The sequence below is a fragment of the Dendropsophus ebraccatus genome, chromosome 9 (genome assembly GCF_027789765.1).
Source record: "Dendropsophus ebraccatus isolate aDenEbr1 chromosome 9, aDenEbr1.pat, whole genome shotgun sequence".
Lineage (NCBI taxonomy): Eukaryota > Metazoa > Chordata > Amphibia > Anura > Hylidae > Dendropsophus > Dendropsophus ebraccatus.
Window position 1 is genome coordinate 104,109,259 of NC_091462.1, and position 24,738 is coordinate 104,133,996.

At 42.6% G+C, this 24,738-nt stretch overlaps 1 protein-coding gene across 1 annotated transcript in view; it reads left to right on the plus strand.

Moving 5' to 3' along the window:
• The first annotated feature begins 811 nt into the window (after positions 1-811).
• The window catches only part of LOC138800449 (heparan sulfate glucosamine 3-O-sulfotransferase 2-like), a 32,774-nt gene continuing 8,847 nt past the window's right edge, over positions 812-24,738 (plus strand). Inside the window, exon 1 of the mRNA XM_069982119.1 lies at positions 812-1,516. Within this exon, the coding sequence (XP_069838220.1) occupies positions 999-1,516 (518 nt within the window). The 5' untranslated portion in view covers positions 812-998. The remainder of the gene's footprint in view (positions 1,517-24,738) is intronic.

Below are 24,738 nucleotides of genomic sequence, written 5' to 3' on the forward strand. Positions count from 1 at the left end.
TCTCCATATAAATGCACCCTAACAATCATCATGCCATGTAATTGGGTGAATGTTTCAGGTCATTCGCCATGACGGTCGTCTGCGATTGTTTATCGTTAGTCGTCAAAAAATCGCTTTATGGAATAGGACCCTAAGAGGTACTCACCTTTAAGCAAATGTATGTATGTGTGGACCTATAGATTTCAATGTTTCCAGAAAAAAAAACTGTTTTTTAAAAGGAAATTTGTAGTTTTCCCTACAAAAATATTGATTCTAAAGAAAATAAATAAATAAATAAATAAATAAATACATAATAATAAATAAAATAAATAAATAAATAATAAATAAAATAAATAATAATTAACAAATAAATAATAAATAAAATAAATAATTAATAAATAATAAATAAAATAAATAATAATTAATAAAGAAATAATAATAATTGGACTCTCAAAGGAAAAGGATAAATGTAATAAATAAATAAATAATAAATAAAATAAATATTAATTAATGAATAAATAAATAAATAAATAAGTAATAATAATTGGACTCTCAAAGGAAAAGGATAAATGTAATAAATAAATAAATAATAAATAAAATAAATATTAATGAATGAATAAATAAATAAGGATAAAAGGAAAAGGATAAATGTGAGGTGGGATTGCCCCTATCTGTGTCTATATAGCAGAGCCTCCATTCTGATCGCTGCTCTGGAGGCTGCTGCCAGCACAGAGGCTTGGCTGTGTTATACAGAGGCTTGGCTGTGTTATACAGAGGCTTGGCTGGCACCGGCAGGGCAGGGGTTAAGCGTTGTGTAATCCATCTCTGCCCCGCTTTAGCACAGGGTGGGTTAAGGCAGGAGGGTGTGGGATCTGGAGAGCCCTCCTCTCCCAGCTGATCTCAGGCAGGGGTGGGGGGGTGTGCCATCCCCGGTGCCGGGATCTGTGTGCAGCTCTTACCGGGACAGTCACACATGCAGGAGCCCGGGGGGCCACAATGTGGCCCCTGTGCATGGAGCCATGGCACCCAGACTGAGCCCCCGCAATGCCCGCAGGTATCTCTTCCTCTGCACCCTCTGCCTGTCCTGCACCCTGCTCTGCTACAACCTCATCCTGCGCGGGGGGCACCCCAACATGCACAGCCGGGGGTACCAGCACCTCAGCTGCCCCCCACTACTGGGGGGCAAGAAACTGCTGCAGAAGGTGCTGCTGTGCCCACACTCCGGGGATGCCCTGGGCTTCACCAACACGGACCTATCCTCTTACCCGGACTGGAGTGGCAAGAATCAGACTGAACCCCCCGAAATAAAGGGGACCCCTGCCAACCCGACAGAACACCAGGCGCACCCCACTGGGAATAGCACAGCTGCACTAAGATATGGGCACAAGAGGTTGCCCCAGGCTATCATTGTGGGGGTGAAGAAGGGGGGCACTAGAGCAGTCCTGGAATTTATTAGGGTGCACCCCGAAGTGAGAGCTATGGGCACTGAACCCCACTTCTTTGACAGGAACTATGAGAGGGGGTTGGATTGGTACAGGTAAGTGGAATCTGATGCATCAGTATTTCTAAGCTGCCTATCACTGCTACAATACAGAGCAACGACCGTTATCAGTAACGGTCCCAGAATGTCAGTTGCAATTCAAATTTGTTTTTCATAAATATTTAGCTTTTTGGCTTGTCACGCTTAACTGATCTGTCAGCAGTCATAAAATCCGTACTGTCTCTTTAAATGTCAGCATGTTCTAGTAACGAGTAACATATACATCACATATAACTACAGAGAAGAGCAGGGAGTATATATAATAGCAGTTTAATAGCTGTTATAGTGTAATAGATAATATTGATAATTAATTAAAATTTTCATAACGACCAATGAGCCAATCAGAACGCAGGACTCATACAGGTGCCATGTCCACATGTTTCTATAGGAAAATCTAATCAATCTTAATAGGCAATTTTTTTATTTTTTTTTTTTGTATTGTAAATGGGACTTCTTCCCCTTTAAATCAGTCCAGGATGGCACAGACATGGATCTGTGGGGTCACATGGCGAGAGCGTTTGCCATTTTCATCGTTTAAGGAATCACTGAGATTTCTAATTCTTCAAACTTGCATCTCGAGCCGGAGTCATTTAGAATGATGGAGCGCGGTTACCTAGAAGCATTGCAAGGACTGCACAAATCCCGCCAGCAAGGTGACCATGACAGATGGCTGGTAATATTGTATAATATTCACTGGAGAGCATCCCTGCAGTGGCTTCACCCCAAAAATTCCATCAGACCGGTGTATCCCAGCAGCAGCCGGTCTGGCCAAGGAGCTGGGATCACCTGAGGTCTTCCTCCTGGATACAGGAGACCCTCCCAATATCTTAGATAATTCAATCAGTGGAGAAGGTAAATATTTACCCCCCCCCCTGTGGGATCCCAGGGGGCACAAACTGGTTCCAACACCGTGGCGGTCATACTGGCGGTAATCACCGAGGCCCCCCGACTTCCACAGCCGCACATTAACCCTTCCATTGCCCCCGGTTTACCTTGTGGTAATTGCCTCCAGTTCATGTCGTAATCGTGTTTATCCGTCAGTCATCCGTAGACCATTGGACTACGTTTTTATGATATGCGTCAGTCAGATTACGGTGAGGGTTTATGGGTTTTGGCAATAGTTCCTTAACTCTTAACATAGTGCAGTCCTGATATACTGCTGAGATGTCATGTCACATATTCATCTACACATATAGTATACACATAGGAGTGCAACATAATGGGATGGATGATAGATGGATGGAGAGATAGGTAGGTAGATAGATAGATGGATGGAGAGATAGGTAGGTAGGTAGATAGATAGATAGATAGATAGATGGAGAGATAGATAGATAGATAGATAGATGGAGAGATAGGAGATAGAAGATGGATGGATGGATAGATAGATAGGTAATAATAGGTAGATGGATGGATGGATGGATAGATAGAAGATAGGTCAGAGAACGAAATACAGAGATGACAGAGTTAAAGTTATATTAAGAAGTTTGATGGTACCAGTCTATGGCTATGTTCACACATAGTATTTTGGCCAATGTTTCTGTCAAAATCAGGAGTAAAAACAGATAAATCCATTCCTGGTTTTAGTTGAAAAAATAATGAGGAAAATCCTGTATGTGAACATAGCCTATTAGTGCAAATTCTGAGATTGCAATCGCATAAAATATTTTATTATTGGGCTATGTTCACACACCGTTAAAATGGCGTGCGTTTTTATTGGGTGGCCGTCATAAACCGCGTTGCCACCACAATGTTTAATGAGTATAATGGATAGATAGATAGATAGATAGATAGGTAGATAGATAGGAGATAGATAGGAGATAGATAGATAGATAGATAGGTAGATAGATAGATAGGAGATAGATAGATAGATAGGAGATTGATAGATAGATAGATAGATAGATAGATAGATAGATAGATAGATAGATAGATAGATAGATAGATAAGGAGATAGATAGATAGACAGATAGATAGGAGATAGATAGATAGATAGATAGATAGGAGATAGATAGATAGATAGATAGATAGATAGATATGAGAGAGAGTGAGATAGATAGATAGATAGATAGAAGATAGACAGATAGATAGGAGATAGATAGATAGATAGATAGATAGATAGGAGACAGATAGATGATAGATAGATAGATAGATAGATAGATAGATAGATAGATAGATAGATAGATAGATAGGAGATAGATAGATAGATCTGCCTCCAGGATCACAAGTTTTTATATGGAAGTTGTTCTTATATTGATGATTCTTGGTTTTGGAGGAGGCTGGATCACATTAGTACATAATATGGGACTTGGGTTGATGTTGAAGAATTTGTTTGTTTTAGAGAAGTCATTTTCACATAATCCACTATGGAATTGTGAATTAATGGAGATAAAGTGGATCTCACTTCTAGATCTCCTTCTATAAGCCAGATCATATGGAAACAGCATCTCTCTTCTCTCTACTGTGCATTGTAAGGGCAGACAACAGAATGGACATAAGAATGGTGTAATGCTTCATATGCGCCCCATAGTGGCGCTGCAGAAAAATTGGACACATGCTACTAAATTCCTCCCCCACAGAATATAAATGAGGGGTCCGAGCAGATCATCCTATTGTTGGGGAACCCTCTTGATCAAAAAGCACAGTCCAAATTTGGTAACAGCTTAAAAGACAATTTTATTATTTGATCATAGGTGAACATAAAATAACCACATTCACCATCTACATTCAGCTTCTTTGTCTTGCTCATTAGCAATATAAAATCTTTCGGTCTGGCTTTGTAGTCTGGACCGCCCCCCCCTGTTAAATCTGTTAAATTACAGTCAGGGGGCGGGCCAGACTACACAGCCAGATGTCAATCCTGTTCAGATTTCTCCTGCAGAGTCTTCTCATTGTCAAACAAAATTAAAAAAAAAAAATCTAATTAAATTGGAACTTTGCTTATTTCTAGGTTTCCCAATTATTTAGTAAATAAATACTTAAATATAAAATATTCATAAGATCAGATCAAAAATTTTTTATACTTCTCGATGCTCAGGGTGAAATCCGTGGTGGTAAACATCCACCCTGATATCTCCCAACCTAAGATTCTGTGTGATTTCTCGTCGACATTGTTCACTGCTTCCCAATAATGGGTGATATCGTGCACAGCGAGGATTCATTCTTCCAGAAAAACTTCCCTTCAGCAAGAGCATTGGAGGCAGAGGTTACGGTGTACGAGCCGGGCGCAGACACTGCCGGTGGCCATATTTATCATGTAGACGCAGATGCTGGGGAAGGGAACTCAAGTGGAAAAGTGGAGTAATATATGTCTTGGTTACGCCTCGATTAGTATTTATGATGGAACCAGGGAGAATTCACCCACTTCTAGAGAAGGATCTTAAAGGGGTAGTGCACAAAAAAAAATCTTTCAAATCAACTAGCACCAGAAAGTGCCAGAGATTTGTTATTTACTTCTATTAAAAAAATCTCAGTCTTCCAGTACTTATCAGCTGCTGTATATCCTGCAGGAAATGGTGTATTCTTTCCAGTCTGACACAGTGCTCTCTGCTGCCACCTCTGTCCATATCAGGAACTGTCCAGAGCAGCAGCAAATCCCCATAGAAAACCTCTCCTGCTCTCCAGACTAGAAAGAATACACCACTTCCTGCAGGGTATACAGCAGCTGATAAGTACTGGAATTCTGGAGGTTTTTTATTAGAAATAAATTACAAATTTCTGGCACCAGGTGATTTAAAAAAAAAATTTGTGAACTATTCCTTTAAGTAATGTCTGTGGCATGCATGAATTATTAATATATTCTATTATTTTATTTTTATATTGTATTATTATATTCTGTCCTCTGACCTGTTGCCCTCCTGCTATCCAGCTAGAAAGCTGCATGTTGGGGGACACTGCTTTAGTAAATGAAATGGGTTGTCAAGGAGTTTACCTTCCTCCCATAGACTCTCTCTGGTCTGTAGGCTGTGTCTGGTATTATAGTATTTACTTGTATGGAACTGAGCTGCAATACCACACACAGCCCATGGATAAGGGTGGCGCTGTTTATGATCAATTTTAGTAATTCTGGACAACCCCTAAGATTTTACCCCCATCAGGTGAATAAAATGATAACATAATCCCATAAACCCATCAATTCTGAATTGACTTTCTAATTTTTTAATTTGCCACCCAACCCAATTCCATAGAAAAGTCTCCGAGTTTCATAGCCTGAAACACTCATAGAGTCACCATAAACCCTTAATAACTATTGAAATCTACTGTACCAAAATCTATGGTAGTATACACACCCTAGCCACAAAGCACCCTTATAAACACCTAGGTAGACCATATTAAACTCTATTAATTAACAATGCAAAAATTACAAGAAAAACTACCCCCCTCTCCCAACACACACCCACACAAGCTACCAATGAAAACAACCACCCATTCAAAGCATGCACACAAAAAGAAGAGTCTCAACACCAATGTATAACAACTATAAAGCAGGATCAGATGTGCAGTAATACAATCTATATCTATACAATAAACCACAATTGGAGAGACAATCGCATGATCTGAAATTACCATAGTAAGCACATCTTGTTCAAACATTGAGATGTAGGATTCCTCTCCACGTGTCTTGATGTGTGTTTTCTCCTCTTCATCAGGGAACACAGATTAGTGAGCTATAGGCTCTTTAATAAGAACCAGTAATAAGACCGACCCCAGCCAAGGCAATTGTTTAACGTCTCTGACTCACATGTCACTATTATACTTAAAGGGAACCTGCCATGTCTAACAAGCAGTCTGATCTACAAGCATCTGGTTAGGGAGCAGGAGAAGTTGAGGCGACTGATTTACATAGTTTTATTGTTCAATTCATATTCATGTATAGTTCAATTAAATCTCTGCACATTCTGGATTTAGGAGTCCAGTGGGTGGTCCTAAGGACTGACTGCCAATCACTGAGTTATCCCGCCCAATAAGCACAGAAAGAGGAGGGATGTCAATGGAGACAACATGGAGATTGAGTTACCATCAGACGCCACCTGAATCTCTCCCCCCGTTCCCCATTTTTTCATATCTCAGCATATAAGCTGAGTGCTAGAGATGTACTGCGCTCCATGTGGGTCTGTCCATTTACCGTCCTTATAGAATCAAATACACAGGTCTTAGGTTTCTCCTCATTTCTCCGAAAGCCAATAGACCATGACACAGCCAGCATGGCCCAAAGCTAACGCTAAGCTTCATTCTCCATGCCCTGTCCGAAGTGCGGAAGTATATGCCAGCCATCTCTACAATAAGGAATGCCTCCAAATGTGCCCATAAAAGCTACAGCTCTCCTCCGTGAGGCATTGACATGGTGGGTATCTGGCTCAGTAGTCCTCGCTATTCATGAGCACCAGCAGTCCTCGCTATTCATGAGCACCAGCTCTCTCTGCCCACCGGCCGCTGATTGTCAGTTGTCTGTCTATACTGTGTACATATATATATATATATATATATATATATATATATATATATATATATATATATACACTGTGGCAGATGGTTGTCAATCAGCAGAGGGAGTGATGTGGCACAAAACACATTCTCCTGCATATCAGGAGAGCAGAGTGATGTAAGTACACTGTTCTAGTTTATGCCGCCCTCTTTAAGGCAGCATAAACCTAGAGGCAAATTCCCTTTAAAGAGAGAAGACACTTCCCTCATAGTGTGTAACCCACCCCTCCGCCCAATACCTTATAGCTACCTTGGTACTATACCTTGTAGTACTGAGGCATATTCAAATGACACTCTAATCCCGGCTCCCGGTGTCAGGTAAGTAGGTATAGGGATGGAGCGGGGCCAGGTAGTCATGCTGCCTCAGTCCTCCTTCCAGCCATTCGTGCTTAATAAGCTTTAGTGTTATTCTGAATATGCAGCAGTACCACAGACTTGCAGGGTAGCTGTAAGGTATTGGGCAGGGGGTGGGTTACACACTATGAGGGACATGTCTGGTCTCTTTAAAGGGAATCAGTCTCTAGTTTATTGCTGTCTTAAAGAGGGCAGCATAGACTAGAACGGTGTACTTACATCACTCTGCTCAGTGGTTCTCCTGATATGCAGGAGAATACGTTTTGTGGCGCATCACTCCCTCCGCCCCCCAGCTGCTGATTGACAACTGTCTGCCACAGTATATATATATGTTGCAGTGTAATGACAGAATCCAGGGATTTCATCAAATCCTGGGAAATGATGGAATGAACACGCCGTTCCATCATTTCCCTAGGGATTTGATCAAATCATTTCACTGCAACATATAGACAGTAAAGATAGACAACTGACAGCGGCCGTTGGGCAGTGGCAGCTGGTGCTCATGAATATCGAGGACTACTGAGCACATGCACATGATGGAAATGGAGTCTTCACTATTCAGAAGGATATCTGCAAATCATCTGCATAAACCTACTGACAATCTCTTTAAAGGTTTTTTTCTGGGCTAATAGAATTAGTGGCCTTTCCTCAGGATCAGCTGTCTGGCTCCTCCCTGATCGGGGCCAACAACTTTGTTAGTCTGGACAAAGCTTTTTAGGCCTTTATATGTATTAGAAAGAAACCATTTGAACCTGTTGACTTTGGCAGCACCAGCTGACTATCTAAGGTGTCTCACAACTCTCTAACAAAAGTAGTCAGGGGAGAGAAGGATTGGGACGTTCATCCGGTATGGGTAACTTTAATCTTTCTTGGTCTCAGTCTTCATGCCCCTCACACCCGCTTTCCCTTTTCTCCATTATTAGTGCCCATAGGGGTATGTTACCTTTCCACATTGTGCTGTAAAAGAGATTCTTAAAGGGGTACTCCAGCAAAACTTCTTTTCTTTTAAATCAACTGGTTTCAGAAAGTTATATAGATTTGTAATGTACTTCTATTTAAAAATCCCCAGTCTTCCAGTACTTATCAGCTGTTGTATGTCCTGCAGGAAGTGGTGTATTCTTTCCAGTCTGACACAGTGCTCTCTGCTGCCACCTCTGTCCACGTCAGAAGAGGATTACTATGGCCATTTACTACTACTCTGGACAGTTCCTGACATGGACAGAGGTGGCAGCAGAGAGCACTGTGTCAGACTAAAGAGAATACTCAGCTTCCTGCAGGACCTACAGCAGCTGATAAGTACCAAAATACTGGAGATTTTAAAAAATAAAAATAAATTACATATCTATATAACTTTCTGAAAACAATTAATTTTAAAGAAAAAGATTTTTGCCAGAGTTCCCCTTTAATTGCTAAAACACTGCAGATTTTCTGCTCACATATTCGCACCCTCAACTTGCAGCAGGACTTCATGCCTCGCTTTACTGCTTATGGTGCATAATTGTTACTTGACTACAATCCCCTATAGACGCAGCATCTCCATAATCCTCAGCTTACAGGAACGGCCTGATCCTGCGCTTTGCTGCCGCAGTATATACCTGCACCCTTCCTCCTGATGTACAGGGTTGAGGTTCAGCACAATTTGTTAAAAAATATATTTTTTTCAGTAAAAACCTATTTGTAAAAAAAAAAAAGATCTGATTTACTCCAGGCAGGAAGAAAAGACACGTGAGCCCTGTGATATATGGCTGTGCTGGGGAGGAACATGGCACATACATTCATCATGGATACATATATACAACTTATGGGGGATAGGGTTCAGGTGCAAAACCCAATTCTGTCAGATGGAATAGCCTAGATGGCTGCGATCCCTAAAAAGCAGGGAACTGGCTGCCCTCCAGCTGAGGAAGAACTACAATTCTCATCATGCCTGGACAGCCAAAGCTAAAGAATTCTAGTTCTGAAGGGCCACAGGTTTCCCAGCCAGTCTATACAGTTTTCTAATCTAGTGGTGTGCATCCTGTTACAGAACTACAAGTCCCAGCATGCAATGCTTTACGGCCACAGTTTGGAAATTACCTACTAAGGGGGAGATTTATCAAACATGGTGTAAAGTGAAACTGGCTCAGTTGCCCCTAGCAACCAATCAGATTCCACCTTTCATTCCTCACAAAGTCCTCGGAAAATGAAAGGTGGAATCTGATTGGTTGCTAGGGGCAACTGAGCCAGTTTCACTTTACACCATGTTTGATAAATCTCCCCTAAATCTATAATTTTGGTGACAAAGTATTCCCTAACCTAGCATTCCCCAACCTGTGGCTCTCCGAAAGGCTGTCAGAGCATTCTGGGAGTTGTAGTTTAGTGGCAGGGTTAGGACTTTATCCTATAGCAGGGATGGAGAACTTTCGGCCCTCCAGCTGTTGCAAAACTACAATTCCCATCATGCCTGGACAGCCGAAGCTTTAGCATGATGGGAATTGTAGTTTTGCAAGAGCTGGAGGGCCGAAGGTTCCCCATCCCTGTCCTATAGTATAGTGACAGAGCCCCCTTAAAAGGAACTTATGACATTGTACGTGCACTCCTATCTGCAGGCATCATTCTCTAGAGGAGGAGGAGCTGAGCGGATTAATATATATTTTTGTAGGAAAATATTATATTTTCATCATATTTATCCCTGTATTTAGTATAATTGAGTCAAGTGGGAGGTCCTAATCAGTGATTGACAGCTATCTCTGTGTGTATCCATAGGAGGACCACCCATAAACTATATATCAATCTGCTCAGCTCATTCTGCTCTAGAACTTCCCGCTGGCAGATCAGACACTATGATTAACATAACAGGTTCCCTTTAATAGACTCTATCTTTTATCAGCTAGCGGATTGGGTCATGCCTCTTAGCATGCACATCCCGTCACCTCCACTTGATTCCATCTTCTTCCCTTGGATTATAAACTCATTTTTTAGCGCGGCTCTTGTGCCCATTGTATCTTGTTTGTTTAAATTATTTAATTAATGATGTAATTATAATAATTATCCGGAGTAATCCCGGCTCTGAAGAGCACTGCAGGAGACGCCGCTCTATCAATTCAGCCCGAGTAGGAGCTGTCTACAATAACGTCCTTCACAGGAGGCTCCTGTTTGAACAAGTATATCAGTATTCATGAATATTTCGCCTCAAGTATTTTGCTTTAAAGGGTTCTGGTTTAATATCACCTAAGTGAATAGAGATGCCCCCCCCCCAATCCCACTTTATTCAGGACCAGCACCTACAGCACAGATCAGGGCCTAGCACTTCTCTGCATTAAAGGGGTTCTCTGGCAAAAATCTTTTCCTTTGAAGTCATCTGGTTTCAGAAAGTTACATAGATTTGTAATTTACTTCTTTTTAAAAATCTCAAGTTTACCTATACTTATCATCTGCTGTATGTCCTGCAGGAAGTGGTGTATTCCTTCCAGTCTGACACAGTGCTCTCTGCTGCCACCTCTGTCCATGTCAGGAACTGTCCAGAGCAGGAGAGGTTTTCTATGGGGATTTGCTGCCGCTCTGGACAGTTCCTGACATGGACAGAGGTGGCAGCAGAGAGCACTGTGTCAGACTGGAAAGAAAACACCACTTCCTGTAGGACATACAACAGCTGATAAGTACTGGAAGACTGTAGATTTTTAAATAGAAGTAAATTACAAATCTGTATACTTTTTATTTTAAAGCAGTTGATTTTAAAGAAAAAGATTTTCTCTGGAGTACCCCTTTAAACAGACAACCTTCTGATATGAGTGGGCACTATGTAATTCTTTGTTTCCCCTGTGGTGGTGCTGCAGAAAAATGTACCATCTGATACTTCACCAGTTAATCACTACTCCTTTAATGGGTGAGACTTTAATTGTAGGTCATGTTACCTATACCCTGCCTTACCTGCAATGGTTAATCTACAACTCCCATTATCCCCTGACAGCCTACCTGATGGACGTTATAGTTTTGCTACTACTGCAGGACCACAGGTTAGGGAACACAGCATCATGGGGGCACCAAAAATTTACATAATCTTTGCTAGTCTTTTTAGATATAAGTTCTGGACAGCTTTAGTGCCCTCCATTATTATTGATGCTAGTATACTGCCCTCCACTATTATTAGTGCCTGCATAGTGCCCTCCATTATTATTAGTGCCAGCATAGTGCCCTCCATTATTATTAGTGCCAGCATAGTGCCCTCCACTATTATTAGTGCCTGCATAGTGCCCTCCATTATTATTAGTGCCAGCATAGTGCCCTCCATTATTATTAGTGCCAGCATAGTGCCCTCCATTATTATTGATGCTAGTATACTACCCTCCACTATTATTAGTGCCAGCATAGTGCCCTCCATTATTATTGATGCTAGTATACTACCCTCCACTATTATTAGTGCCAGCATAGTGCCCTCCATTATTATTGATGCTAGTATACTGCCCTCCACTATTATTAGTGCCTGCATAGTGCCCTCCGTTATTAATAGTTCCAGCATAGTGCCCTCCATTATTAATAGTTCCAGCATAGTGCCCTCCATTATTAGTAGTGCCAGCATAGTGCCCTCCATTATTATTAGTGCCAGCATAGTGCGCTCCATTATTATTAGTGCCAGCATAGTGCCCTCCATTATTATTAGTGCTAGCATAGTGCCCTCCATTATTATTAGTCCCAGCATAGTGCCCTCCACTATTATTAGTGCCTGCATAGTGCCCTCCATTATTATTAGTGCCTGCATAGTGCCCTCCATTATTAGTAGTGCCAGCATAGTGCCCTCCATTATTAGTAGTGCCAGCATAGTGCCCTCCATTATTAATAGTTCCAGCATAGTGCCCTCCATTATTATTAGTGCCAGCATAGTGCCCTCCATTATTAATAGTGCCAGCATAGTGCCCTCCATTATTATTAGTTCCAGCATAGTGCCCTCCATTATTAATAGTTCCAGCATAGTGCCCTCCATTATTATTAGTGCCAGCATAGTGCCCTCCATTATTATTAGTGCTAGCATAGTGCCCTCCATTATTATTAGTGCCAGCATAGTGCCCTCCATTATTATTAGTGCCAGCATAGTGCCCTCCATTATTATTAGTGCCTGCATAGTGCCCTCCATTATTAATAGTGCCAGCATAGTGCCGTTCATTATTAGTAGTGCCAGCATAGTGTCCTCCATTATTAATAGTGCCAGCATAGTGTCCTCCATTATTAATAGTGCCAGCATAGTGCCCTCCATTATCAATTGTGCCAGCATAGTGCCCTCCATTATTATTGGTGCTAGCATAGTGCCCTCCATTATTATTAGTCCCAGTATACTGCCCTCCATTATTATTAGTCCCAGAATAGTGGCCTCCATTATTATTAGTGCCAGCATAGTGCCCTCCATTATTATTAGTGCCAGCATAGTGCCTTCCATTATTATTAGTGCCAGCATTGTGCCCTCCATTATTATTAGTCCCAGCATAGTGCCCTCCATTATTATTAGTGCCAGCATAGTGCCCTCCATTATTATTAGTGCCTGCATAGTGCCCTCCATTATTAATAGTGCCAGCATAGTGCCGTTCATTATTAGTAGTGCCAGCATAGTGTCCTCCATTATTAATAGTGCCAGCATAGTGTCCTCCATTATTAATAGTGCCAGCATAGTGGCCTCCATTATTATTAGTGCCCGCATAGTGCCCTCCATTATTAGTACTGCCAGCATAGTGCCCTCCATTATTAGTAGTGCCATCATAGTGCCCTCCATTATTATTGGTGCTAGCATAGTGCCCTCCATTATTATTGGTGCAAGCATAGTGCCCTCCATTATTATTAGTGCCAGCATAGTGCCCTCCATTATTATTAGTGCTAGCATAGTGCCCTCCATTATTATTGGTGCTAGCATAGTGCCCTCCATTATTATTAGTGCCAGCATAGTGCCCTCCATTATTATTGGTGCTAGCATAGTGCCCTCCATTATTATTGGTGCTAGCATAGTGCACTCCATTATTAATAGTGCCAGCATAGTGCCGTTCATTATTAGTAGTGCCAGCATAGTGTCCTCCATTATTAATAGTGCCAGCATAGTGTCCTCCATTATCAATTGTGCCAGCATAGTGCCCTCCATTATTATTGGTGCTAGCATAGTGCCCTCCATTATTATTAGTCCCAGTATACTGCCCTCCATTATTATTAGTCCCAGCATAGTGGCCTCCATTATTAATAGTGCCAGCATAGTGGCCTCCATTATTAATAGTGCCAGCATAGTGCCCTCCATTATTATTAGTGCCAGCATAGTGCCCTACATTATTATTAGTGCCAGCATAGTGCCCTCCATTATTATTAGTGCCAGCATAGTGCCCTCCATTATTATTAGTGCCTGCATAGTGCCCTCCATTATTATTAGTGCCAGCATAGTGCCCTCCATTATTATTAGTGCCAGCATAGTGCCTTCCATTATTATTAGTGCCAGCATTGTGCCCTCCATTATTATTAGTCCCAGCATAGTGGCCTCCATTATTAATAGTGCCAGCATAGTGCCCTCCATTATTATTAGTGCCAGCATAGTGCCCTCCATTATTAGTACTGCCAGCATAGTGCCCTCCACTATTATTAGTGCCTGCATAGTGCCCTCCGTTATTAATAGTTCCAGCATAGTGCCCTCCATTAATATTAGTGCTAGCATAGTGCCCTCCATTATTATTAGTGCCAGCATAGTGCCCTCCATTATTATTAGTGCCAGCATAGTGCCCTCCATTATTATTAGTGCCTGCATAGTGCCTTCCATTATTAATAGTGCCAGCATAGTGCCGTTCATTATTAGTAGTGCCAGCATAGTGTCCTCCATTATTAATAGTGCCAGCATAGTGCCCTCCATTATTAATAGTGCCAGCATAGTGTCCTCCATTATTAATAGTGCCAGCATAGTGCCCTCCATTATCAATTGTGCCAGCATAGTGCCCTCCATTATTATTGGTGCTAGCATAGTGCCCTCCATTATTATTAGTCCCAGTATACTGCCCTCCATTATTATTAGTCCCAGCATAGTGGCCTCCATTATTAATAGTGCCAGCATAGTGCCCTCCATTATTATTAGTGCCAGCATAGTGCCTTCCATTATTATTAGTGCCAGCATAGTGCCCTCCATTATTATTAGTGCCTGCATAGTGCCCTCCATTATTATTGGTGCTAGCATAGTGCCTTCCATTATTATTAGTGCCAGCATAGTGCCCTCCATTATTAATAGTGCCAGCATAGTGCCCTCCATTATTATTAGTGCCAGCATAGTGCCCTCCATTATTAATAGTGCCTGCATAGTGCCCTCCATTATTAATAGTGCCAGCATAGTGCCCTCCATTATCAATTGTGCCAGCATAGTGCCCTCCATTATTATTAGTCCCAGTATACTGCCCTCCATTATTATTAGTCCCAGCATAGTGGCCTCCATTATTAATAGTGCCAGCATAGTGCCCTCCATTATTATTAGTGCCAGCATAGTGCCTTCCATTATTATTAGTGCCAGCATAGTGCCCTCCATTATTATTGGTGCTAGCATAGTGCCTTCCATTATTATTAGTGCCAGCATTGTGCCCTCCATTATTATTAGTCCCAGCATAGTGCCCTCCATTATTATTGGTGCCAGCATAGTGTCCTCCATTATTATTAGTGCCCGCATAGTGCCCTCCATTATTAGTACTGCCAGCATAGTGCCCTCCATTATTAGTAGTGCCATCATAGTGCCCTCCATTATTATTAGTGCCAGCATAGTGCCCTCCATTATTATTGGTGCTAGCATAGTGCCCTCCATTATTATTGGTGCTAGCATAGTGCCCTCCATTATTATTGGTGCCAGCATAGTGCCCTCCATTATTATTGGTGCTAGCATAGTGCCCTCCATTATTAGTACTGCCAGCATAGTGCCCTCCGTTATTATTAGTGCCAGCATAGTGCCCTCCATTATTATTAGTGCCAGCATAGTGCCCTCCATTATTATTAGTGCCAGCATAGTGCCCTCCATTATTATTAGTGCCAGCATAGTGCCCTCCATTATTATTAGTGCTAGCATAGTGCCCTCCATTATTATTGGTGCTAGCATAGTGCCCTCCATTATTATTAGTGCCAGCATAGTGCCGTCCATTATTATTAGTGCCAGCATAGTGCCCTCCATTATTATTAGTGCCAGCATAGTGCCCTCCATTATTATTGGTGCTAGCATAGTGCGCTCCATTATTATTAGTGCCAGCATAGTGGCCTCCATTATTATTAGTGCCAGCATAGTGCCCTCCATTATTATTAGTGCCAGCATAGTGCCCTCCATTATTATTGGTGCTAGCATAGTGCGCTCCATTATTATTAGTGCCAGCATAGTGCCCTCCATTATTATTAGTGCTAGCATAGTGCGCTCCATTATTATTAGTGCCAGCATAGTGGCCTCCATTATTATTAGTGCCAGCATAGTGCCCTCCATTATTATTAGTGCCAGCATAGTGCCCTCCATTATTATTAGTGCCAGCATAGTGCCCTCCATTATTATTAGTGCCAGCATTGTGCCCTCCATTATTATTAGTGCCCGCATAGTGCCCTCCATTATTATTAGTGCCAGCATAGTGCCCTCCATTATTATTGGTGCTAGCATAGTGCCCTCCATTATTATTGGTGCTAGCATAGTGCGCTCCATTATTATTAGTGCTAGCATAGTGCCCTCCATTATTATTGGTGCTAGCATAGTGCCCTCCATTATTGGTAGTGCCAGCATAGTGCCCTCCATTATTGGTAGTGCCAGCATAGTGCCCTCCATTATTAATAGTGCTAGCATAGTGCCCTCCATTATTAATAGTGCCGGCAGAGTTCCTTTCTATTAGTAGTATTTTCAGAGTTCCTCCCATTATTTATAGTGCCAGCAGAGTTCCTCCCATTATTTATAGTGCCAGCAGAGTTCCTCCCATTAATAGTACTGTCAGAGTGGCCTCCATTATCAAGTGTTTCAGTGCCAGCAGAGAACCTTAGCACCAGAACATACATCTACAGCATTGGAAGTCCGCTGCCATGGATCAGCTCCATGAATGTACGCCATAGTGATGAAACAGAAACTGCACCCCCACACCATCATACACAGAAGTTGACTGTGATTGACCTGGGCAATGGAGATAACTCAGATCTTGGCTGTTTAACCCCATACATGCTGCTGACAAAATGTTACAGTTGCACATTAACATACACTACCGTTCAAAAGTTTGGGGTCACATTGAAATGTCCTTATTTTTGAAGGAAAAGCACTGTACTTTTCAATGAAGATAACTTTAAACTAGTCCTAACTTTAAACAAATCCACTCTATACATTGCTAATGTGGTGAATGACTATTCTAGCTGCAAATGTCTGGTTTTTGGTGCAATATCTACATAGGTGTATAGAGGCCCATTTCCAGCAACTATCACTCCAGTGTTCTAATGGTACAATGTGTTTGCTCATTGGCTCAGAAGGCTAATTGATGATTAGAAAACCCTTGTGCAATCATGTTAACACATCTGAAAACAGTCTAGCTCGTTACAGAAGCTACAAAACTGACCTTCCTTTGAGCAGATTGTGTTTCTGGAGCATCACATTTGTGGGGTCAATTAAACACTCAAAATGGCCAGAAAAAGAGAACTTTCATCTGAAACTCGACAGTCTATTCTTGTTCTTAGAAATGAAGGTTATTCCATGCGAGAAATTGCTAAAAAAATTGAAGATTTCCTACAACGGTGTGTACTACTCCCTTCAGAGGACAGCACAAACAGGCTCTAACCAGAGTAGAAAAAGAAGTAGGAGGCCGCGTTGCACAACTAAGCAAGAAGATAAGCACATTAGAGTCTCTAATTTGAGAAACAGACGCCTCACAGGTCCCCAACTGGCATCTTCATTAAATAGTACCCGCAAAACACCAACATCTACAGTGAAGAGGCGGCTGCGGGATTTTGGCCTTCAGGGCAGAGTGGCAAAGAAAAAGCCATATATGAGACAGGCCAATAAAAGAAAAAGATTAAGATGGGCAAAAGAACACAGACATTGGACAGAGGAAGACTGGAAAAAAGTGTTGTGGGCGGATGAATCCAAGTTTAAGGTGTTTGGATCACAAAGAAGAACGTTTGTGAGACGCAGAACAAATGAAAAGATGCTGGAAGAATGCCTGACGCCGTCTGTTAAGCATGGTGGAGGTAATGTGATGGTCTGGGGTTGGTGCTGGTAAGGTGGGAGATTTGTACAGGGTAAAAGGGATTGTGAATAAGGAAGGCTATCACTCTGCACCGCCATGCCATACCCAGTGGACAGCGCTTGATTGGAGCCAATTTCATCCTACAACAGGACAATGACCCTAAACACCTCCAAATTGTGCAAGAACTATTTCCAGCAGAAGCAGCAGCTGGTATTCTATCATAGGTAATGGAGTGAACAGCGCAGTCACCAGATCACCACCCCATTGAGCTGTTGTGGGAGCAGCTGGACCGTATGGTACGCCAGAAGTGCCCATCCAACCAATCCAACTTGTGGGAGCTGCTTCTAGAAGCGTGGGGGGCAATTTCTCCAGCTTACCTCAACAGATTATTAGCTAGAATGCCAAAGGTGTGCAATGCTGGAATTGCTGCAAAAGGAGGATTCTTTGACGAAAGCAAAGTGTGATGTAAGAACAATGTTATTTCATATACAAATCATTATTTCTAACCTTGTCAATGTCTTGTCTCTATTTTCTATTCATTTCACAACGTATGGTGGTGAATAAGTGTGACTTTTCATGGAAAACACAAAATTGTTTGGTTGAGACCAAACTTTTGAACAGTAGTGTATATGTATCCCCAAATGGTGCTATTAAGTAATACAACCTATCCCACAAAAAACGAACCCCCTATACATGTATGTGAATAGGAAAACCTGGCTGTGCAGAAAAAATGTACTGTGAATCCTTAAAATAGAACAATATAATCCATCCCTCACCCCTGGAAAGGTTGTGCACCCCTGGATTATACCATTATATTACAGTTTTGCTGATAACGCCGCCTCTAAGATGATCTGTCGGGTGTCTTTACACTGAAGCTTCCCTCTAATTTCTTATCATGCAAACTCTTCTGAAGACTTGTCATAATTCTTCGTCTCCTTTCAAGATAAAAAACAATATATAAAAGTATAGATTTCTACAGAGAACAAGAAGCAATAGTCTTGGCTGCCTCCCAAGTTCTCTGGGAATGAACGGAGAAGGGAGGGCACACAAGGACTTGTGGACTCCTATGAATTATAACATGACAGCTGAACTCGCCAAGTCGTAGCTAAGTGTTTTCTTATAATATAGCAGTCCTTAAAGCTTGCTGGAGATTTAACTCCTCGGGACGACGCTACATTTACAGGGTCAGGAAAAGGCCCCTACCCTTGTAACAATAAACTAAACTGTAATGATGCAGAACCTATCTTTCTTATTATAGAGAGAGGGCAGAAGGCTACTATGGGGTCTATGCTGGAAGGGGACCTCTAAGCTGCACCCCTTCTTGCAGTTACACTACTAGCTACCTGCAGCCACCACTAGGGGGAGCTCCCTGCATACATATGTATACAACTCCTATTGCATCAATCCTTAGGGGTGGATGCAAGCATCATTTATCATAAGGTGAATAAGATAACAGGAGACAAGCTTTATTAGATCACATTTTACCAGTAGTGTGCATGTCGGCACGGATGATCTAATGCATTTCAAGATTGGTGGGATGCCGACACCTGGCACCATCATCGATCAGCTGTTAGTCAGTGCCACAATGCCAGCATACACAGAGAAGCAGAACAGGGGCTGTAACTGCAGCTTAGTTCCTATTGAAGTGAATGGGAGCTAAGCTGCAGTAACACAGCCCAGCCACTACACAATTAATGGAGCTGTCTGCTTCCTGCTCAGTTTTAGCTCTGGGAAACTGCTGATCGGTAGGGGTTCCAAGTGATATTGGTGACTTATACTGAGGATAGATCATCAATCAATTTTTCTAGGAAACCTCTAGTTTCTGTGACCCACAATAATACAAAAAGGCTTGTTGGATTGGGGGGGGGGGGGGTTGCATAATTTTATTTCATGTGTTTCTTCAGTTTCTAGGAGGAAGGAAATGCAAACCACCTTTTCCCCGCCATCTTTAGAAGGTATCTTTTCTTTCACGTCAGTGTGTGACCATGCTCCTCCGTGCTCAGTCCCATCTTATGGCAGGAGGGATGGGGAAAGGAGGGGGAGGTCCTTCTTATATCTCGAGAGTGGGACTAAGCGACAGGAGCCATAGCATTACTATTGACGTACACTTAAGAACTTTATTAGAAAGTGCCCAACCGCTTAAAGTTAAGTCAGAAACCCCTCCTAAAGGAGAGGTTACCCAAGTACTTCACTTAATTTTTGTAAATTTAATGGGTTTATTCAGCGCTACAAAAACCGGTGGCTGAAGATGACCATGTTTTCCAGGCAGACTTAGGGATACATCCAACTTCTTCCACCACTGCTAATCCAATGGTGCACACTCGGGTTTGGTTGAACCCTAACGTAAGTTAAATGGCAGACTGGTACATGGGGAAAGAGGACCCTGCCCACGAGGGCTTACAATCTACAAGGTAAGGGAAGAGATACAGGAGGTAAAGTGCAGCCAGTCACAATGTAATTCAGAATTGTTATAGGTTATAGCCTAGTTTAAAGAGATGGGTTTTCAGTAGGGATGGTCCGAACCTGCCGAGGTTCGGGTTCGTACGAACTCGAACTCTCGGCACTGATTCCCGCTGTCTGCCCGCTCCGTGGAGAGGGTGGATACAGCGGGAGGACCGCCTGGAGAACTGGGATACAGCCATAGCCACAGCCTGTTTCCCAGTTTTCCAGGCGGTCCTTCCACTGTATCCACCCGCTGCACAGAGCGGCCAGACATCGGGAAGCTGATGCCGAGCGTTCAGGTTAATACGAACCCGAACCTCGGCAGGTTCGGACCATCCTTAGTTTTCAGGTTACTTTTGAAGGTCTTGATGGTGGATGAGAGCCGGATGTGTCGGGGTAGTGAGTTTCAGAGTATGGGGGAGGCTCGGGCAGAGTATTGGAGGCGGTTGTGTGAGGTGCGAACAAGGGGGAGCATAAATGGAGGTCGTTGGAGGATCGTAGGATGCGTGAGGGACAGAGATGTACAGAGGGGGAAGGTTGTGGATGGCCTTGTAGGCCATGGTCTACTTCTACTTCACTAGAACTAATACAGGCGCCAAGAAACTGAAAGGTTAGGGGGTGCTGGCTGTCAGCACCCCACCGCTCAGCCTGTGTTGAGTACAGGCCATCAATCTTATTAGCCTAGAAAACCTGCTAAACCACTATTACATCCAACCTTGGTGCGGTTTTTGGCTCCATCTGGAATCCCACTTATTCTTCCAGTATCTGAGTCTCCTCCACCACCTCCTCCGTAGACCATGTGCAGTCTCTTTGTACTAGTTCACGACATGAGTTGATCAGTGACAAAATGAAAAGTAAAGAAACAGATCCATCGGGTTGGTAATTAATAGACTGTCCTCCAAACGGGTCAATAATTCTGATCAGAGGTATAATGGGAAAATCTATGGCGGGCCGTGATTAGATTCTGGCAGCAGTGCGGATTTCTCTCACTCCCAAGTTCGTCCTTTGATTTATATCCTTAGCGTGGCAGATAGGTGCTCGGCAGGCCTAGGAGCTGTTCGCGATGGGTCATCGGGGAGCTGCCTCAGCCAAGATCCTAGTACTTGAAAGGTACTCTTAGCGGGGGAATGCGCTGACTTAGGCCACTGAAGAGCGGTGTAATAGCACAGCTTGGGGAGAGTACACTGCCAGCAGTGGATCTGATTTGTGCTGTCCTAAGGCTTCCTGACTAATGCGCCAGTGATTAATATCAGAATGTTCCTGCCAAATGCTCTTTCCGGTAGTCAAGCGCCATCGATAGGTGACTTACTTTTACTGACGGCCATATTGTTCAATGATATGAAACAAATGAGATGTCTGATAAGTGATAAGGAGAGATGGGAAAAGGTTACGAGAGGAGAGAAGCTTTGAAAAACCGTTTTGCTGGAAATCTTCTATTTTTATTAAAGTGGTGATATGCTACGGTGGTCTTGATTGTAGGAACTCTAAAAGGGTTCCAACGCACTAAGTAATCTGTGACAGTGGGACCCTCACCATCATCCTTTCCTATATAGTACACTTTGTCCTACCTAATGTATCGGGAATATTAATACACCACTATTTACTCGACCACTACACAACGGGTGGCATGTAGGATCACTATACTGGAGAGATGCAAAACAGACCTGTCAGGAGCCAGCCGCCACGCTCGGCTCCCGGCACTGACGGAGTGTGTGGCCGGCCTCCTGTGTCACTGGCCAATTGGCTCAGGTGGTAATCATTGTGATGTGCTGACTGGCGGCTGGCACCGCCAGTCAGCTCTGCAATATGCTGGGCAATATGCTGGGTCTCTGCCCCAATCATGCCTGGGGCTCCAGCCTCCATAATCTACTCCCCTCATCATCCTCCTTGCCTGCGATAGAACCTCTGCCCCCTCTGCCTTATCATTGTCCCTATAGAAGAAGGTGAACCCTCCCCTAATCATATTAGTATGGCAAATCCCAGTCATGTTCTTGGTTGGTCAATGGCAGACAGCCATCACTCATAAAAAAAAGTTTTTACCATTTGCAAGATCTCTGCGTTCTGCAAAAATCTTGTTAACAACCAATGCTCTGGATGTCCTACAAACAACAAGTCCCTGGCATACTCACATACATAGTAGAGCTAATTCATCAAGTTCTGTGACCTAAAGTAGTTGACCCTTCTGGACAAGTCATTTCTCTATGTCCCATTAGGTGGACAGTTGGACCCACAGTGACCAACTGATAGGACAACACCCTTTAAGAAGGTATTCCTATGTCACAATGTTATCCCCTACCAACAGGGGACAGCTTTTTTTAGATGAGAATACAATAACCCTTTAAGTATGTTTTTGGTGACAGTATTAATAGTAGCCCATACTCCCCCAGGGCTAAGTCTAAGCAAAGGTGGGCATGACTATGGGAGGGGGGGACCTATAGTCCCCGCAGTCTTGTCTAATGTATAATGCTATATATTTAAGCACAGGTGGTTCTGCTTTAAGAGGCAGGGGTATATGCCTAGTGTATTGCTATGAGGAGGGCGGGGTTAGGAATAGATATAACTTCCTGTCTTCTCTCTTCCTTCCTCTCTCTCACAAGAAGATCTGAAGAAAAACATTTCCCTCCCACCCTCCCCTTTTTTAATCTCTACTTTACAATTGATTCTGTTTTTGCAATTGTAATAATGCATATATTATAGTACATCTGTTTGTGCATGGTACTATATCGTACTATAAGATGACAATACCAATTTTATTTTCATTTGATTTATAACAGTTTGGCATTAACCCTCTAAGCCAAAGGGAAGGGCAATCTTAAACCATGGTTTACTACGGGTTTCCTCCACAAGGGATTTTTCTTTTATGAGTCATGGTCAAGGTTTAGCTTTGTTTTGCATAATTTTCATAGTTTTGTCTGGACTTGTAGTGCTAAATTATGCGTTCATGGCATTGAATTAAGTTTGCAAAAATCTGTAAAAGCTATAAAAAAAAATGAATAAAAAATAATAAATTAAAAAATAAATGAAATAAATCAAATAAAAAAATATATACATATAGTTAGCTGTCACAGCTTTGGTGGTTCAAGAGTCAGGTGTAAGTTGCAGGCAAGATATGGTGGACTCCTTTTAATTCATAAAGGAATGTTAAACCTCATGGTGGTGAACAGCCTGAGCCTTGGAAGGATGTCATAATAGTAACCTCATCCAGGAGCAGGCACAGTGTTTAGGCACAGGAGTGAGGATCTTTAGTTAGGTCACTACTGCCCTTAAAGAAGACTGTCTCTACTAGAATGGCTATCAAAGGAATAAACAAGATATCATCATAACACGTAGTCGTAGTCAGATTGTTGTCATGTAGGGTCTTTTCTTGGCTATGATCCCACACTAAACCAGTTTTGTGAATTTCTACCTCCTTAAAGAGAATCTGTCAGTTGTAATTCATGTTCTAAATGGCTAACACTGATTCTGTTAGGACCAGGAGACACATGATAGCTTTCATATATCTGTCTTTGCTCCAGGTATAAAGAGTCAAAGAGGCTTTCCCAAGCTCCTGATCTGATATGAGCTGGAATGTCTCCTTGCCCCTCCTAACTGCTTGACCGACACCTGGAAGCTGAGCCTCAAGCAGAGTCAGAGATTGGAGGGGGAGTTAGGAGGTGTTACATCTTGCCGCTTATCAAGAGCTCAGGAACGCCTCTTTGACTCTTCTTACTTTATAATAAAAGCATTTTTCTATGTTCTGGAAGCACAGATAGCTATATGAAAGGTACCATGTGTCTCCTTTACCTAATCACTATTCAGCATCCATTATCCAGTGTAAGCAGTTTGGAATGTGAATTGCAGCTGACAGATTCCCGTTAAGGGTGCCTTCACACCTACCGTATCGCAGTAGAAAATCCGCTGCGGATCCGCAGCAGATCCGCAGCGGATTTAACTAAATGAATGAACACAGCACTAAATCCGCACTTACAAATCTGCTGCGGATCCGCAGCGGATTTGACAGTGCGTATTTAATGCTGTGTTCATTCATTTAGTTAAATCTGCTGCGGATCTGCTGCGGATCCGCAGCGGATTTTCTACTGCGATACGGTAGGTGTGAAGGCACCCTAAAATAAGATTAATGGGGAACATTTATGAAAAGTCCGGCAGAGGCGTACTCCCTGGCTTACGCCTACTGTATACCCCGCTTGCCCGATGTGTGGGCAGGGAGGGCTAGGGGGTGGCACAGCAAGGCGGGAAGGAGGTGTGGCCAACTCTCATCCCTCCTTTATCATGATTTACACCTGGAAGCAGGTACAGATTTGGTGCGCAGGTTCAGGCGCCCAGACGGCCGGATTTACTAAGGGCCCTATTACACGGGACGATTATCGTGCGAAAAATCGTTAAACCGTTCGAATTTAAACAATAATCGTTCTGTGTAACTGCAGGCAACGATCAAAAAATCGGTTGTATGTCGTTAATCGTTGATTTAGATCTGAACCTAAAATTATCGTTAATCGTTCGCTGTAATTCCACATTCGTTCGCTCAAGATCCGCATTTGTTCACTAATTGTTCAGCACATGGTTTATTGTTTTTCTGACATCAGAAGGAATTAACGATCGTATCTAACGTTCTGTGTAATATGGTGAACGATTTCAGGTTAATGATAAACAATCTCGTTTGCGATCGTTAATCGGTAAAAATCGCTCAGTGTAATCGGACCCTAAGAGGTGTGCGGCGGGAAACAGGGGGTGGGGCCTAATTTAAGACCAGTGCATTGATAAATCCCCCTCATTGTTTTT